Source organism: Bos indicus x Bos taurus, chromosome 16 (genome assembly GCF_003369695.1).
Source record: "Bos indicus x Bos taurus breed Angus x Brahman F1 hybrid chromosome 16, Bos_hybrid_MaternalHap_v2.0, whole genome shotgun sequence".
NCBI lineage: Eukaryota > Metazoa > Chordata > Mammalia > Artiodactyla > Bovidae > Bos > Bos indicus x Bos taurus.
The window spans coordinates 65,435,579-65,452,522 of record NC_040091.1 but is presented as its reverse complement, the minus strand read 5'-3'; the positions used below and the strand labels follow the sequence as shown (position 1 = coordinate 65,452,522).

The window sequence follows — 16,944 nt, the reverse complement described above, 5'->3', positions numbered from 1 at the left end:
AAGCTCCTGTGCCCCAAGGAGTCATCCTGAAAGAAGAACAGAGAGAGAAAAGGAGAGAAAAGAACGACATGGGGAGACCAAGCTTCGGTGAGCGAGGCCCATAACTTTATTTTCAAAAGGAACTTTTATCCCTTGACTTGTACACAGAGGGAAATGAAAGATGAAGTCATACAGAGTCAGCCGAAACACTACATAAAACCAGGATTTTTTATGCATACCTTTCCCATAAACAATGTTGTGTACATTATCTTCTAGCCTTGGAGGCCTGTGGACATTTTATGACTCTTTTTTGATAAAGGCTGCTCAACCAGAAAACTTATTTTCCCTTGAAGTGTTTTTTCTTTACATTTCTAATCTATGTCAGCCTCAGAAAGTGCTAAACAGAGTTACATTCTCATGGAGCAAAGGTGCAGTAAGTTACAACAAAGAAAGAACCAATTAGCTCAAAGGTCTGATGTGGTTAATTCCAAGGCTGTTACTTGTTTTCCTTACATTCCAACTATGTTAACCAACGCACTCCCAGGTGCACAATGGATAAGGGATATGGGCACTTGGCAGCAAGCATTGGCCCAATAATGAAGCCCTTTACCAGTACTATCTATTCTAATAATTTTTCATCCCTTAAAGGACTCTATGCTCATTAGGACTTTTAGAATGTTTTGGCTTCCCGTGCCTTTCAAGGTTGGGGAGTTGTGAACAATCATGTGTGTTAATTGCAAGAATATGGATAAACCTGTCAGGCAAGCTAGAAAGCCATCAGAGGGGTTAAAATAGAAATATTCCTTTCATGCCCAGGAGACTTATTAACTAAAGCTCTAAGTTGACTTTTTCCAGAGAAAGGTGGTCGGGGATAGCCCCCTGTTAATGTCAGAAGAGTTGGTGAAAGGCATAATATAATAAACAGTAGACAGATTCTAGTTTTGGGGTAGATGCTGAAGCAGATTCAGGGGGTCCCTCGAGCCATGATCTGCCTTGCTTGTCATGGCTCTTCCACATGACCTTGTCATGGGTGGGATCTCCCGGGTGGCTCCCGGCACACAACTATTTTCTCTTATTACCTACAACAACTGTGCAGCAATCTTCATATACGCCTAACTCTTCCCTTGAATGTGGTGAGCACTTCGCAACCATCCATGTACCAGGTTGATGTGTTTAGTCTGCTGTCACTGTTCCATATTATTTGGCAGACAGTGGAAAAAAATCTGGACTTCACTTTGTTGCTGCAAACAATTTTGTGTCCTTTCACAAGTCACTTAACTTTCTGGATCTCAATTTCTGAATCTGAAAATGCAAACACTATCTCTGCCCTGGTGACTTCAAAATGAAATTGTAAAGACAAATTTAACCACATACAGGAAAAGACTTAAAAATTGTCTAAATATATATTTACGTTGTCTAATCCCACATGATAGGATCTATTAGCACAAAGGAAGAATTTGATAAATGCTTTTCGGTGAGCAGCAGGGAAAAGCTGCTTTTCCATCTATCGGCTATCAAAAAGCACGTATAATATCAAGAAAAAATTAATGGAAAAGTAGTAGGGGAGTTTATATCATAAAGCTTTCAATTGTACATTAAAACTTTAACATAATTTTTAGAGTTAGTTACAGTATCTAAATACTCACTAGTTTTCTCTTCTCTGATGACACTGATCTTACAGAGCAAGTTGAACAAGGAGAACTTACTGATGCTTTTTTCTCTCTCTTATCCTAAGAATGTCATTTGGAAAAAAAGAAAAGCACAAAATAAAGCACAGTGTAAGACAGCATTCTTTTATCAATGTCGTTGTAAATCAAGATTCCTTCTGCATTAATAATAAGTTTCAGAAGAGAACAATATTTATTTATTTAGCTGTATTGGGTCTTTGTTGCTGTGCACAGGCTTTCTCTAGTTGCAGAGAGCAGGGACTATTCTCTAGTTGTGGTAGGAGAGCCTTCTCACTGCAGTGGCTTCTCTTGTTACAGAGAAAAAGCTCTAGGTGCGAGGGCTTCAGTAGCTGCAACACCTAGGCTCAGCAGTTGTGCTGCACAGGCAGCAGTTATGGCTCTCAGGCTCTGGAGCAAGTTGGGCTCAGTAGCTGCGGCTTACAGGCTTAGTTGCTCTTTGGCATGTGGAATCTTCCCGGACCAGGGATCAGAACCGTGTCCCCTCCATTGGTAGTTGGGTTCTTATTCACCATACCACCAGGGAAGTCCGGGAACAATGTTTAAAGGCATACAAACATTGGTAAGAGGAAAGGAGACTTAACTAGAAATCAGAAGATCTAAGTGGTCTTGAATTAGGAATGAGATGGGATAGAAGTGGGATTCTCTGGTGGCTCACATGTTAAAGAATCTGCTTGCAATGCAGGAGACCTGGGTTCAATTCCTGAGTCAGGAAGACCCCTTGAAGAACGGAATGGCTACCAACTCCAGTATTCTTGCCTGGAGAATTCCACGGACAGAGGAGGCTGGGCTACAGTCCATGGAGTTGTAAGAGTTGGACGTGACTGAGTGACTAACACTTTTAATTTTTCACTTTCACTTGGGATAGAGGTAATATAGCAGAAAGTTGCAGACAGCTCACATAAGGACATTGGGAAATGGTACTACCATAGTGATACTTAGTCTTCTACAAAGCAAAACCATATACCCAGTTATTTTTTCAGTGGCTCCTGAATTCAACAGACCCAGGAGAAACGTATTTCAAGTACTTACCGTGTATCAAAGACACTTTTCTAGACAGTGAGAACAGATTAGTGAAAAAAAAATAAAAGTCCCTGCTGTCATACAGGTTACACCTACTGCAGGTTTAACTTACAAATAAGTTAAGTAATATATTTAGTGTATCAGATGATGCTATTAAAAAAATAATAATAATAAAGCAGAAAAAGGGGTCAGGAAGGGCTGGGAGGCAAGGGTGAGGCTGGTGCAATTTTAAACAAAGTAGTCAAAATGGGTCCCCACCGGTAATTTGACACCTGTACGGAGACCTAATGAAATGAAGGAACAAACCCTGTGAGTAGCTAGGGAAAGTTAAAGGGAGTAACAGCAAGCACAAAGCAGGAATGTGCCTGGCTTACTGGAGCAGCAATAAGGAAGCCAAGGAGTGCAGAAAGCAAAGGGAGAATGAAATGGAGATGAGATAGTGACAGTAATGTGTTTTCTGTCCCAGCAAAGACATTAACTTTTTCTCTGAAGTGGAAAATCACTAGAAAATATTGAGCAGAAGAGTGACATGATTTAACATTTTAATAGGATCACTGTGCCTGTTATGGTGAGTGCACAAGAAGGCAAAGGTAGAAAGCAAGCTGTTTGCCTGGATCATGGTGATAGCAGTGGGAGTGGGAGTCACACTCAGCTGACAGAATTTGCTGATAGATGGGATGCAGGCAGAGCATGATGCCCAGGGTTTTGGTCCAAGCAACTTAAAGAATGTAACTGCAATTTACCACATTGAGAACACTGAGGCTGGGCACTTGCGAGAGTACAGTTTAAGAGGAGAAAGAGCCAAAAAGGATGCTGCCAAGCCTCAGTTTCTTCATTTGTATAATTGGGATAATAATAGTACCTACCTCATAGAGTTGAGAGGAATAAATAAAATAATGAAGGAAAAGAAAAACAAATGACTCTTTCTCGGTCAGAAGAACAAAATATTTACATAACTTGTTTTAACACTGAGGTATATTTTTTTCATCACACAAAAATAAAACTGCAAAACAGGGTATCTTTAGGTCAATAAGTCAAAATTCTTACTTCAATATTGGATGATGGGGTGGTGCCTTTTCTCCGAGACGTCTCCTTTTTTTCACAAGATTCTTTGTTGGACATTTTGCAAAGCTAAAAGAAACATCAAAAACACATTATGTGTGTGGGTTTTTTTTTTAACCATTGCTATAACAAAAACATTAGAAATCATACTTTTTTCAGTTTCTTAAAGATTGGAGCTTTATAAAAATAATTTTTGTATTTTACCCATTCTCAACATGATAGGATTGTCTCATTGTTCCACTTTACTTATATTCTGCCTCATGACCTGTTTCCTTCCATCAGTGTGGGGATGGTCACCTTTTAAGAAAGACTCTCAAAAGTATGCCTTTAAGGCAAACTTCTCTCTCTAGCGTCACATTTGCATTTTCAATTGCCTGCAGGACTATTATATTTTGCCCCAACCACACCTCAAAACCAATTAGTCACTAAATCTTCATTTTCTCAACATACGCTCCATCTCTCACTGAGTGAGATGTCGGGCAAAACACGTACATTTTTTGAGTCCTAGTTCCACTATGTGTAAAATAGAGATAACTCATCCAAGAGGGTTTTTTAAAAACTTAAATGAAACTACAAATGTAAAAGCACCTTGTACAAGATAGTACACAGTTCAGTTCAGTTCAGTCACTCAGTCATGTCCAACTCTTCACAAACCCATGAATCACAGGATGCCAGGCCTCCCAGTCCGTCACCAACTCCTGGAGTTCACTCAGACTCATGTCCATTGAGTCGGTGATGCCATCCAGCCACTCATCCTCTGTCGTCCCCTTTTCCTCCTGCCCCCAATCCCTCCCAGCATGAGAGTCTTTTCCAATGAGTCAACTCTGCGCATGAGGTGGCCAAAGGACTGGAGTTTCAGCTTTAGCATCAGTCCTTCCAAAGAACACCCAGGGCTCATCTCCTTTAGAATGGACTGGTTGGATCTCCTTGCAGTCCAAGGGACTCTCAAGAGTCTTCTCCAACACCACAGTTCAAAAGCATCAATTCTTCGGCGCTCAGCTTTCTTCACAGTCCAACTCTCACATCCATACATGACTACTGGAAAAACCATAGGCTTGACTAGACGGACCTTTGTTGGCAAAGTAATGTCTCTGCTAGATCTAGGTTGATCATAACTTTTCTTCGAAGGAGTAAGCATCTTTTAATTTCATGGCTTCAGTCACCATCTGCAGTGATTTTGGAGCCCCCCAAAAATAAAGTCTGACATGGTTTCCCCATCTATTCCCCATGAAGCGATGGGACCAGATGCCATGATCTTTGTTTTCTGAATGTTGAGCTTTAAGCCAATTATTTCACTCTCCTCTTTCACTTTCATCAAGAGGCTCTTTAGTTTCTCTTCATTTCTGCCATAAGGGTGGTGTCATCTGCATAGCTGAGGTTATTGATATTTCTCCCGGCAATCTTGATTCCAGCTTGTGATTCTTCCAGCCCAGCGTTTCTCATGATGTACTCTGCATAGAAGTTAAATAAGCAGGGTGACAATATACAGCCTTGACATACTCCTTTTCCTATTTGGAACCAGTCTGTTGTTCCATGTCCAGTTCTAACTTGACCTGCTTCCTGACCTGCATATAGGTTTCTCAAGAGGCAGGTCAGGTGGTCTGGTATTCCCATCTCTTTCAGAATTTTCCACAGTTTATTGTGACCCACACAGTCAAAGGCTTTGCTGCTATTGCTAAGTCACTTCAGTCATGTCCGACTCTGTGCGACCCCATAGACGGAAGCCCACCAGGCTCCCCCGTCCCTGGGATTCTCCAGGGAAGAACACTGGAGTGGGCTGCCATTTCCTTCTCCAATGCATGAAAGTGAAAAGTGAAAGGAAGTCGCTCAGTCGTGTCCGACTCTTAGCGACCCCATGGACTACAGCCTACCAGGCTCCTCTATCCATGGGATTTTCCAGGCAAGAGTACTGGAGTGGGGTGCCATTGCCTTCTCTTTGGCATAGTCAATAAAACAGAAATAGATGTTTTTCTGGAACTCTCTTGCTCTTTCGATGATCCAGCGGATGTTGGCAATTTGATCTCTGGTTCCTCTGCCTTTTCTAAAACCAGCTTGAACATCTGGAAGTTCACGGTTCATGTATTGCTGAAGCCTGGCTTGGAGAATTTTGAGCATTACTTTACTAGCGTGTGAGATGAGTGCAATTGTGGGGTAGTTTGAGCATTCTTTGGCAGTGCCTTTCTTTGGGATTGGAATGAAAACTGACCATTTCCAGTCCTGTAGCCACTGCTGAGTTTTCCAAATTTGCTGGTATATTGAGTGCAGAACTTTCACAGTATCATCTTTCAGGATTTGAAATAGCTCAACTGGAATTCCATCACCTCCACTAGCTTTGTTCGTAGTGATGCTTTCTAAGGCCCACTTGACTTCGCATTCCAGGATGTCTGGTTCTAGGTCAGTGATCACACCATCATGATTATCTTGGTCATAAAGATCTTTTTTGTACAGTTCTTCTGTGTATTCCTGCCACCTCTTCTTAATATCTTCTGCTTCTGTTAGGTCCATACCATTTCTGTCCTTTATCAAGCACATCTTTGCATGAAATATTCCCTTGATATCTCTAATTTTCTTGAAGAGATCTCTAGTCTTCCCCATTCTGTTGTTTTCCTCTATTTCTTTGCGTTGATCACTGAGGAAGGCTTTCTTATCTCTTCTTGCTATTCTTTGGAACTCTGCATTCAGATGCTTATATCTTTCCTTTTCTCCTCTGCTTTTTGCTTTCCTTCTTTTCACAGCTATTTGTAAGGCCTCCCCAGACAGCCATTTTGCTTTTTCCCATTTCTTTTCCATGGGGATGGTCTTGATCCCTGTGTCCTGTACAATGTCACTAACCTCCATCCATAGTTCATCAGGCACTATATCAGATCTAGTCCCTTAAATCTATTTCTCACTTCCACTGTATAATCATAAGAGATTTGATTTAGGTCATACCTGAATGGTCTAGTGGTTTTCCCTACTTTCTTCAATTTAAGTCTGAATTTCGCAATAAGGAGCTCATGATCTGAGCCACAGTCAGCTCCTGGTCTTGTTTTTGCTGACTGTATAGAGCTTCTCCATCTTTGACTGCAAAGAATATAATCAACCTAATTTCGGTGTTGACCATCTGATGATGTCCATGTGCAGAGTCTTCTCTTGTGTTGTTGGAAGAGGGTGTTTGCTATGACCAGTGCGTTCTCTTGGCAAAATTCTATTAGCCTTTGCCATGCTTCATTCCATATTCCAAGGCCAAATTTGCCTGTTACTCCAGGTGTTTCTTGACTTCCTGCTTTTGTATTCTAGTCCCCTATAATGAAAAGGACTTCTTTTTTGGGTGTTAGTTCTAAAAGGTCTTGTAGGTCTTCATAGAACCATTCAACTTCAGCTTCTTCAGCATTACTGGTTGGGGCATAGACTTGGATTACTGTGATACTGAATGGTTTGCCTTGGAAACGAACAGAGATCATTCTGTCGTTTTTGAGATTGCATCCAAGTACTGCATTTCAGACTCTTTTGTTGACCATGATGGCTACTCCATTTCTTCTAAGGGATTCCTGCCTGCAGTAGTATATATAATGGTCACCTGAGTTAAATTCACTCATTCCAGTCCATTTTAGTTCACTGATTCCTAGAACGTCAATGTTCACTCTTGCCATCTCCTGTTTGACCACTTCCAATTTGCTTTGATTCATGGACCTAACATTCCAGGTTCCTATTCAATATTGCTCTTTACGGCATCGGACCTTGCTTCCATCACCAGTCACATCCACAGCTGGGTATTGTTTTTGCTTTGGCTCCATCTCTTCATTCTTTCTGGAGTTATTTCTCCACTGATCTCCAGTAGCATATTGGGCACCTGCTGACCTGGGGAGTTCCTCTTTCAGTATCCTATCATTTTGCCTTTTCATACTGTTCATGGGGTTCTCAAGGCAAGAATACTGAAGTGGTTTGCCATTCCCTTCTCCAGTGGACCACATTCTGTCAGATAGTACATAGTAGAGTCTAAAAAAATACTGGCTTCAGCAATTGTCTTTCTGCTAGACCCTGAGCTTCTTGAAGAGTACACTGTATCGAAAATTTAGGAGGTGTTCATAAATGCCCTCTGAGTAAATGAGTAGGTGAATTTTTCTTTCCCAGAATAGTGATTGTTCATTCTGAGTCACTTTCAACTCTTGCTCATTGCAGTCCCTCTGTCCATTTCTTATCCCAGTCTCCCTTTTCCAGCCTGGGTCTGGATCAAGTCTATACTGCTGTTACTGACAGAAAGAAAGAAACCTGCACACTGGTCATAAACACTTTAAAGATAGTATATATAATCATCCTGTACTGGAACACAGAGGCCAGAGATTGGGAACATCACCAGATTTGCTGGGGCAAGAAGATATAAAGGGGTCCACAAGCAAAGTCCAAAGGAGAGTTTATTGCTGCTAGTGATATGTATAGGACTTCCATGTGACACAGAGACGGTAAAGAACGAGCCTGCGATGCAGGAGACCAGAGTTTGATCCCTAGGTCAGGAGAATCCCCTGGAGAGGGAATGGCAACTCACTGTAGTATTCTTGCCTGATAATCCCATGGAAAGAGGAGTCTGGCAGGCTACAGTCCATGGGGTCGCAAAGAGTCAGACACGACTGAACAACTAACACACACACACAACACACACACAGACAGAGTGATAAGTACTGATGCTAAGAACATAACAAAGACTAGAAACCAAGCAATTACAAGTACTCCTGGTCAAACATGATCACAGTAAGTGAAGTTCTATAAAAGAATGATCAATTACACTAAATCAAACTTGTAGAATGTTTTGAAGAATATGGAACAAAGAAAATACTGAAACCAGAAATCTAATAATAATAAAAATTAATAAAACAGTCAACATATACTTCTAACGACAGATTCTAAATTATCCAGAAATTTTGCCTTTTAAGATAATTCATGGCAATAATTAAATTCACAGTTGAGCTTCCAGATTACAGGAATAATCTTCATTTTTCTTTCTTGTTCCAAGGATCCCATTCCATGGGGAGAAAGGTATAAGGAAAAACAATAACTTCCATGAAATAAATTGCTTAAGGCAATGGGTTGGTTTTTTTACCTTTTACAATTTAAACCCTTTCATGTTGTGCTTTGAATACACACACACACACACACACACATATATACACAAAACCAATTTGAATCTATTATCCATAAGACAAATCAGAAAAAAAAAAATACTGCAGAGAGTAGACTATCAAAAGAAAAACACCTACATATGTACTGTGACAAATTATATTAGTGTACCATTCATACCAATTTTATGGAAATCAAAATATAAACTAAATGAGTGGAGATTTCCTGTGCTGGCCTGCTTCCCAATTGGCTCCTGATCTCTGCTGCCACCGTCTCTTATGAAGTTTCCTCTCACAATAAGTAGAGATGACCTGTGCAACCAACAGGATATATTTATATAATATGTGGCCAGGTCAAATAACACACTGTGGCTTCTGCCTTTCTCTGTCTTGAATTGTTCACCCTAGGAAAAGCCAGCCACCATATCATGAAGACATTCAAGTAACCCTAGGAAAAGCCCACCAAGGAAGAGCTGAAACCTTTTGCCAAAAATGAATGGACTTATAGGCGTGTGAGTTGGCCACCCTTGAAGATGATCCTGCAGCCTTAATCAAGCATCCACTAGGCAGCATCCCTTGCAAGTATCTCACTGCAATGTGATGAGAGACCCTAAGGCAGATACACCCAGAAAGCCATTTCTGAATTCCTGACTCATATCTACTGTGGGGTAAGAAGTGTATTTGGTTGTCTTAAGCCATAAAGTTTTGAAGAACTTACGCAGCAATAGATGAGTAATATACTCAATATAATTTTTCAAACTTTGAAGATGCCTTCTTTAGGATGGCTCAAGAGCAGGGACCATGCTTGGGAATTCTGATTAAAATTCCACAGAATACACAGACTAAAAATCTAGCCCTTTTCATCTTCTGGTTTTCAACTGGTATTAATGAAATTGACATCCTAAATCAAGCTTTCAATTAACCATCCATTCTTTCACAAATTAAAACATCACTGGTTCCTAGATGATGCATAAATATCCACTACTCATGCCTGCAAACTATAATGTTATTTTCTCATTTTTAATTAACTGTTAAGACCAGTGAGGCAGTATATACATCCAGGAATACTAGTTAAAACTTGTGGATGGGGCCACTAAGAGGGCTTTAGAATCACAATTCACAAAAACTTCCATGGGATAAATTGTTTAACTGGGGAGGAGAGGAGGGGGAAACCCCTCCACATATACTTTCTAAGTTCTGGGAGGGAGGACCACATTCCTGTTTTGAGTTTCGAAATGCCAAAAAAAGCACACTCGCTCTCCTCTGGGTACTGAAAACAAATAGAAAATAAACAGACCAAGAAGAAAACTATTAAGTATCACTTTTATTAACTAGGAAAACCGAACGGGAAGTGCGAATACCTGAGACTAAAAGAAGACTCCCTCTCCCTTCCTGCTTCCTGTAAAATTCGGACCAGTGTAGGCAGAGCAGTCAGAAAACAAGGCATTCCTCTTGCCTCCCGCAGTGGCCTTGAAGGAGCGCGCCTTAAACTCAAGCAGGCTCGGAGAGTAAAGAGAAGTACGGAGGCCTGGAAACTTAACAGACGCCTTGAGGAATCTGAATCGCATCAGTCAAGTGCCCTGAAGCTCCACACATTCAGGAGCCTTGGATATTAAAAGCCTAAATGTAAGCATAGGCTCTTCTCCCCACTCCTGGGCCCCAGCAATTCACCATCCACAGGAATCTTACAGCCACAGCGCGGCGCTGCTATTGGGAATACGTAGGTTAAAACAAAATTAAAAGGAAAAGAGTGTTCAGATCATGGTATGATCTGAAGAACAGACCCCCATGTGGAAGTCCACCTAACTGACAAGCGGCCCAGAAACCGCCTAATCCCGCGGACTCGGTTAGAAACACACTGCACCCAACCCGTGGCGAGAGGCTGCCCGGAAGGCAGAGCCGGGCCAGAACCACACCCTTCACAGAGCAGGCTCAACTCCGGGTCCGCCCACAGAGTCGCCCCGCCCAGGCTCGAGAGGCCCCCGAATCCTCCGTCCGTCCCGCCGGCTGCCCCCTTTCGGTCCCGGAGTGAGGCATGGAGAGTACCCACCGAAACGTCAACTAACCCCTCGGCTTCCCTACGTTACTTACCAGAGGCCGCGCCGGTTGCGATTTGGGACGCCCAAACCCTGAGAAAGGGACCCCGAGCGCGACGCCCGCTGGGAAATGTAGTTCTGCGCTCGGAAGGTAGCTGGCGCTCGAACGCTCCGGAGCATTTGTTTGAAGTGAAGTGAAGGCGCTCAGTCGTGTCCGACTCTTTGCGACCCCATGGACTGTAGCCTACCAGGCTCCTCTGTCCATGGGATGTTCCAGGAACGTTTGTTTAGCTTTGCATTTACTTCCTCCAAGCCCTTGGCACCACCCCCCCGCCCCGCTCCGCCCCGAGCGGCGCGGTGCACTCTGGGTATTGTAGTTTTGATTGCGTTCGGTGGTTGACGGCTAGAACGGAGACGCACGGTGGAAACGGAACTCTCTGACCTCATTGGACGCCATCCCCCAGCATGCTCCTGCGCAGGCGGGGCTGTCGTCGTAACGCCTCGGGGAAAAGGAAGCGGACGGGACCGCGAATCGCTGCCTGTGGCTTTTAATTTTTCTGCTGACTGGATTTGGTCACTGATTCTTCATCTTTTGTCTGTTGCACGCATCTCGCCCTCCCCATTTGCTTCCCCACTTCTCGGATCCGGCCCTCTGGGCTTTCACGCCATTTCTCTCACTCCGCAGTGAGCCCCTGCTGGTCCCCGGGCGGGCCTGGCAAGGAGGCGGTAACTATGGAGAATATGGCGGAGGAGGAGCTGCTGCCCCAGGAGAAGGTGGAGGTGGTCCAGGTCCCGGTCCCGACCCCGACCCCGGACTCGGCTCGGGTCCCAGCACCGGCCCCGGATTCGGCTCCGGTCTCGGCCTCGACCCCGGCCCCGGCCTCGGCTCCGACTCCGGCCTCGGCTCCAGTCCCAGCCCCTGCCCTGGCCCAGGCTTCGGCCCTGTCCCCGTCCCTAGCCTCTGCCCCTGATGAGGCTGAAAGCAGTAAGTGCAGGGAGGCCCAGATCTTTCTGCCGCAGGAGGAGCAAGAAAGTGCGCCTTGCTGGGGAGTAGGGGAGGCCCTTCTTCACTGGAATGGTTTTTACGGGGGAAAAGGCAGTTTTAGCGAAATGGGGGGAGGAACGAGGGACCCGTATAGCGGTAAAAACGGGTACAGGGTGGGGGACGGCATCTCCACAAACCTCGGGGATCTCACAGGGAATGATCTGTGGAGGCCAGTGGTGCTGCAGGTGGAAGGAAATAATGGGATCGTGGACGTCTTCTTTAAAGGAGGTCTTTTTCTGGTACAGAAATTAGAAGTTACACCACATTTGGTAGTTTCCCTCTCAGCCCTGTCTGCCATATTTCCCTGTGTCCTTTAAAATATGATAGAGTAACCGAGTTTACTGTAGTAGGTGCTAACTGCCAAGATTTAGAAACCGTTGCTGTCAATTAGGTTTTATGTCTAGAAATAGACACGAGATGGGGTTTTTCTCATTTTTTCTTTAGCAGCTTGCCTCCAAAAAGAATTTGGGGCTGACGAGTAGTTTAAGATAGAGTGACTAAATTATAGTTGTTTTCCCTCAGACGTAAATACGCATTGAGTTTTGTACGTTTCTCCAAGTCGGCTGTCGAAAATTAATAGCCTGTATTAATTGTGCTTGCATGTTTTATAAGTGATGGTTTATTAGGCCATAAAAGAATTTAAAAGATTGATAAGTAACACTTTATCAAGAATCGTCTGAACATTTTTAAACGTAAGCTCTGAGAAACTTTTCTTTAAAAATTTTGTCCCCAGATTGACCTTTATGCTTTTTCTGAATCATAACAACAAAAATCTTAATTTGTTGTCTTTCCTACTTCTAAGCCAGTTTTGAGGTTAATGTGTAAAAAAAAAAACACATTTCAGTAGTTATAATCTAATAGAATTATTTCTGCAATTTTTAAACAACATACAGATTGCTAAAGAGTAGGGTGGATCACAGAAAAGACCAAGGTCAGAATGCCTCAGGTGGGCCTCTCCTCATCCCGGAAGATCAAAGCTAGTTAAGTGCTAAATAAGGCCAATTGTTTCTTCCGCAACTGCAATGGGGGAAGAGCAGATAAACTCCAGAGTAAGATATCCTCCTAAACTCACCTCTAGATACGGTCTTTTTATGTGCTTGAGCAGCTTTAGGGGATGTATGCTTTCTCCATCTCCCTACCATCATGAATATGTTAAACATAGTTTGGGAAGATTTATTCAGATATTCCAGAATTTATGAGTATTTAAAGAATGTGTGATGTTTGAAAAACCTGAAAATGCATTTCTGGAACAAATAGTGATTAAGAAATTGGAAATGCATTAGAAACATATTAATCACATTTTGAAAATTATTTTTAGATGGTCTAGTTAGCCCTTTGAAATCAGTCTCATATAGGCAAGATGAAGATGGCATATCTGAAGTAGAATTGAAAATTGAGGAAGAAAAAGAAGTTTTAAAAGAACCGCCTAGCATCTTGGAATCATCTGATTTAATAAGAGGTTTGCCTATTGACTTCTAGATTATTAGCGAGTTACAAAAAGATCGAGTGATTTTAAGTACAGATTGATATCTACTGTCTTGAACCAGAAAGTGACTTTAGAGATGTGCTTAGGCGTTTTCATGAATCTTTAGACAGATCTTTAGAGTTTTCTTCAGTAGTGGACTACAGGATTTTCAGTTTTCTAACTTACTGGGCCCCTTTCACTTACTCTGTACTACCTAGTAGTTAGAATGATTGCAATAAACACGTCGTTAGTAGTACTATGTATCTTGTTTGACACACACAGATCTTTGAAGTATGGAAGCCAGTGATTTCAAATTAAATAGGTTGGTTTGTACATATGTAATGAATGTACAGATTCATTGCCTGAATCTTACTGTCTGGGCCGGTAATTAAAAGTTTTCATCAAATGGGAAAACAGTTTATCTGTTTATAGAAAGTGCCTCATTGTAAGTCATTTGAACAATACCTGATATATTGGTATATATCAGGTATATATATATACCTTATATATATAACAATGTTGCTGTTTGTTGCTGTTTGTGTTTCTCATTTTGGAATTAGGTAAAATATATTTTAATAAATTTTAACAGGAATGTCTGATAGGGCTGAATTGAATTCCAAAATTTTGACTCAGTGTGCTACTGCACCCAAAAAGACTAATGATTTTTTTTTTTTTTAAACCAGTGCCTGCTGTGTGCAGGTTACTGCACTAGGCATTTAACATAGCCCTTGGCTTCTTACTGCTTATTTGTAGATGAGACAAACAAGAATGTAGATTATATAGAAGAGAAACAAAGCAACTGGGAGTGAAGCTTGGAGAGAATAGGCAGGAAGACAGCAGTGTGGAGAAATTATATAATCTAATTATGTAATATTAAGCCTTGTGGTTTATCCCATTGACTCCTAACTCATTGGAAATCTTTTCCTATCAGTTACCATCTCTGAGTCATATATTCAGAATTCTACTTTGTTTTTTTTGTTTTTTTTAGAATTCTACTTTGTTAACATTTCTTTCCATAGGGCTACAATATTCAGGTCTCTCCATCCTTAAAAAGAAAGAAGCAAGTTAAAATCCCATCTCTTTTTTTTTTTTAAATACTAGCAGATTTCTTGAAAAAAGTAATCTATGCTGATTTTCTGTACTTCATTTCTCTTTCCAGTTCTATTTGTACTCTAAAAACGCCTCACTGAACCTTCTTAAAGGTCTCCAGAAACTTACTAAATACTAAATCCAGTAGTCTTTTCTTGATCTCTACAACTATTTGTGATATTTACTGTTAAGCACTACTCTTTTACAGTCCCTTCTTTCCTGGCTTCTGCACTATCTTGATTCTCTATACCATTTTTTCTTTTTGAAGCTACCCTCTTGATTCCTTTTCCTCAACGTCTCCTATCCCTCCACACCTCACTTCAAAATTGTATCCATTTTTGTTAATCAGTGGTGGATTAAGCGGCATTGGGGAATGCATTCCACATGCTACTAATCAAGAATATGTTAAATATATTTTGGAATGATTTATTCATTTATTCCAAAATTTACAAATATGTAATTTGAAGAATGTGTAATATTTGAATAACCTGAAAATGTGTTATTGGGACTGAGTTTTGGCTTTTTTATCCTCAGTTTCAAAACATTTCCCCCTAGGCTTTCTTACTGATGCTCTTAGTTTCACCTAACATGCGTATTTATGAGTTATATCTATTCAGCATCCCTTCTGACCTTCCACTACAATTCAACTGCCTACTGGACTTGCGTACCTAATTCCAGCAGTAATCAAACACACTGTGTAAAAACTGAATTCCCATTCTTCCTCTTCCTTTCTGCCAAAACTGTTTTCCTCTTCCTTTTTATTGGTTAATAGTACTTGTATCAAAATCTCAATTGTTCTTTAATCTTCACCCTTTCACATCCCAAGTCCTCTGCTGCTTTTCTTTACCTTCTGTTTTCTAGTACCTTTCCATTACTAATTTCTCACCTCAATTATTGATCTTTGGTACTACAACTACAGATTCTGAAATGCATTCAAATCATATCATTTATTTACTCAAAAATCTGAAAAGATTTAACATTACCTAAAGAGTATAGTTCAAACTAACTTATATAAAATTTATGCCTCCCATGATCTGTACTACATTTTTGGCTGCATTATCTTTCTACCAGCTCTATCCCCCAAACGTACTACTTTCCAGCCAGGAGTGGTGGGGAAGTGGCTATATATTTTTACACCACATGCCTTTGTTTATTTCAGTTACAAGGTTATTTCAGTTTATAAGGCCAGACACCAAATCTCTACTTACTGAAAACCTGTTTATACCTTAAGTCTTGGTCAAACACCACTTCAGTGAAGGCTTCTTAGAGGCAGTTGTTGGAATGAGTTATTCCTCTGTAAACCCACATCATATTACCTTTACCCTTAAGTCTTCATTCATCTTGCCTGGTGTTACAGTTAGTAATTAACATGTTTATCTCTCACCCGATTGAAAGTTCTTTGAAAACAGGAAACCTGGCTTCAGTGTTTTATACAGACTAGAAATATTTTCTGTAAAACTATATTGAATAATAAGATAAAATTTGAAAGCTGTGAGGTTATGCAGTGGCAACTCTTTGACTTCTGAGACACACTTGTCATTTACAAACTGAGTTTTCTGCCTAGGTACTAAGGCACTGTGCTATAGGAAATGAAAGTGTAAAATTCTGTGTGACGTGATAAAATGAAATTGAAGATGGAATACATATTGTTAAAGCATAATTTCCTAACTCTTAAACTTTCCTTTCAGAGAGACACATCTCAATTCAAAGGCAGCTTGCTGATTTAGAGAAGTTAGCTTTCGTAACTGAAGGGGATTGTGACTCTGCCAATTCACTGAACTCAGATAATCTTGATGCAGGTATTTCCATCTTTGGAGGGTTTCTGTTTTTTTTTGTTTTTTTTTGGTCAGTTTCTAATGATTTGTCATCTTTCTACTCATGAAAATTTTGGTAAGCATGAACTTGTTTATTTCCTCCAAGCTAGGGCAGAAGTAAGATAATGTTTTTTAACTTAGGAAATGGTACCCTTCTATATGTAAGGGCACTGTGAGGTAAGTTATTTCACAACCCCTCAAGGAAATTACAGTCTCATGGATATATAAGGGCTTTGTTAGGAATTAACGTTTTACCATGAGTAACAGAAATCCAAAAAATCGTATGGAGGCTTTTATTCTGTCACAAGAAAGAAATCTCAAGACTGGCAAAGTAGAGCTGGTACAGAGTTTCACAGTGTTGTTAGTGCCCTGAGCTCCTGTCGTTCTACTTTATCATCCTTAGTGCTTGGATTCCATCCTCAAGATCTCCTCATGGTTTTTTGAAGTAGAGAGTATATTTTAAAAATTGTGCTTATACTTGCTATGTGCTATATGTGAAAGATATTTGCTGGATTAAAAATTGAGTTATTGGGACTTACCTGGTGGTCCAGTGGCTAAGACTTTGTGTTTCTAATGCAGGGAGGCATGGGTTGGATTCCTGGTCAGGGAACTAAGATCCCACATGCCACACGGGATGATCAAAACAAAAACAC

At 41.1% G+C, this 16,944-nt stretch overlaps 2 protein-coding genes across 12 annotated transcripts in view; one reads left to right on the top strand and one right to left on the bottom strand.

Annotated features, from left to right (window-relative positions):
* SWT1 (SWT1, RNA endoribonuclease homolog) overlaps nucleotides 1–11,205 on the bottom strand; it is a 107,526-nt gene extending 96,321 nt beyond the window's left edge. For 7 of the 10 annotated variants that reach the window (XR_003515006.1, XR_003515005.1, XM_027565569.1 and 4 more), the window contains exons 1-3: nucleotides 10,934–11,180; nucleotides 3,735–3,818; nucleotides 1,626–1,709 (exon numbers count right to left, since the gene is read on the bottom strand). Coding sequence is in view for 8 of the 10 variants with exons in the window: in XM_027565569.1 (XP_027421370.1) it covers nucleotides 1,626–1,709; nucleotides 3,735–3,809 (159 nt within the window). In the remaining 2 variants the exon portion in view is untranslated. The other 3 variants (XM_027565571.1, XM_027565570.1, XM_027565574.1) reach the window with 3 other exon arrangements.
* A 63-nt stretch (nucleotides 11,206–11,268) lies between these two features.
* The window catches only part of TRMT1L (tRNA methyltransferase 1 like), a 34,694-nt gene continuing 29,018 nt past the window's right edge, over nucleotides 11,269–16,944 (top strand). The window contains exons 1-3 of one of the 2 annotated variants that reach the window (XM_027565577.1): nucleotides 11,269–11,863; nucleotides 13,242–13,382; nucleotides 16,166–16,276. In XM_027565577.1, coding sequence (XP_027421378.1) covers nucleotides 11,611–11,863; nucleotides 13,242–13,382; nucleotides 16,166–16,276 — 505 coding nt within the window. In that variant the 5' untranslated portion in view covers nucleotides 11,269–11,610. The remainder of the gene's footprint in view (nucleotides 11,864–13,241; nucleotides 13,383–16,165; nucleotides 16,277–16,944) is intronic. The other variant, XM_027565578.1, reaches the window with a different exon arrangement.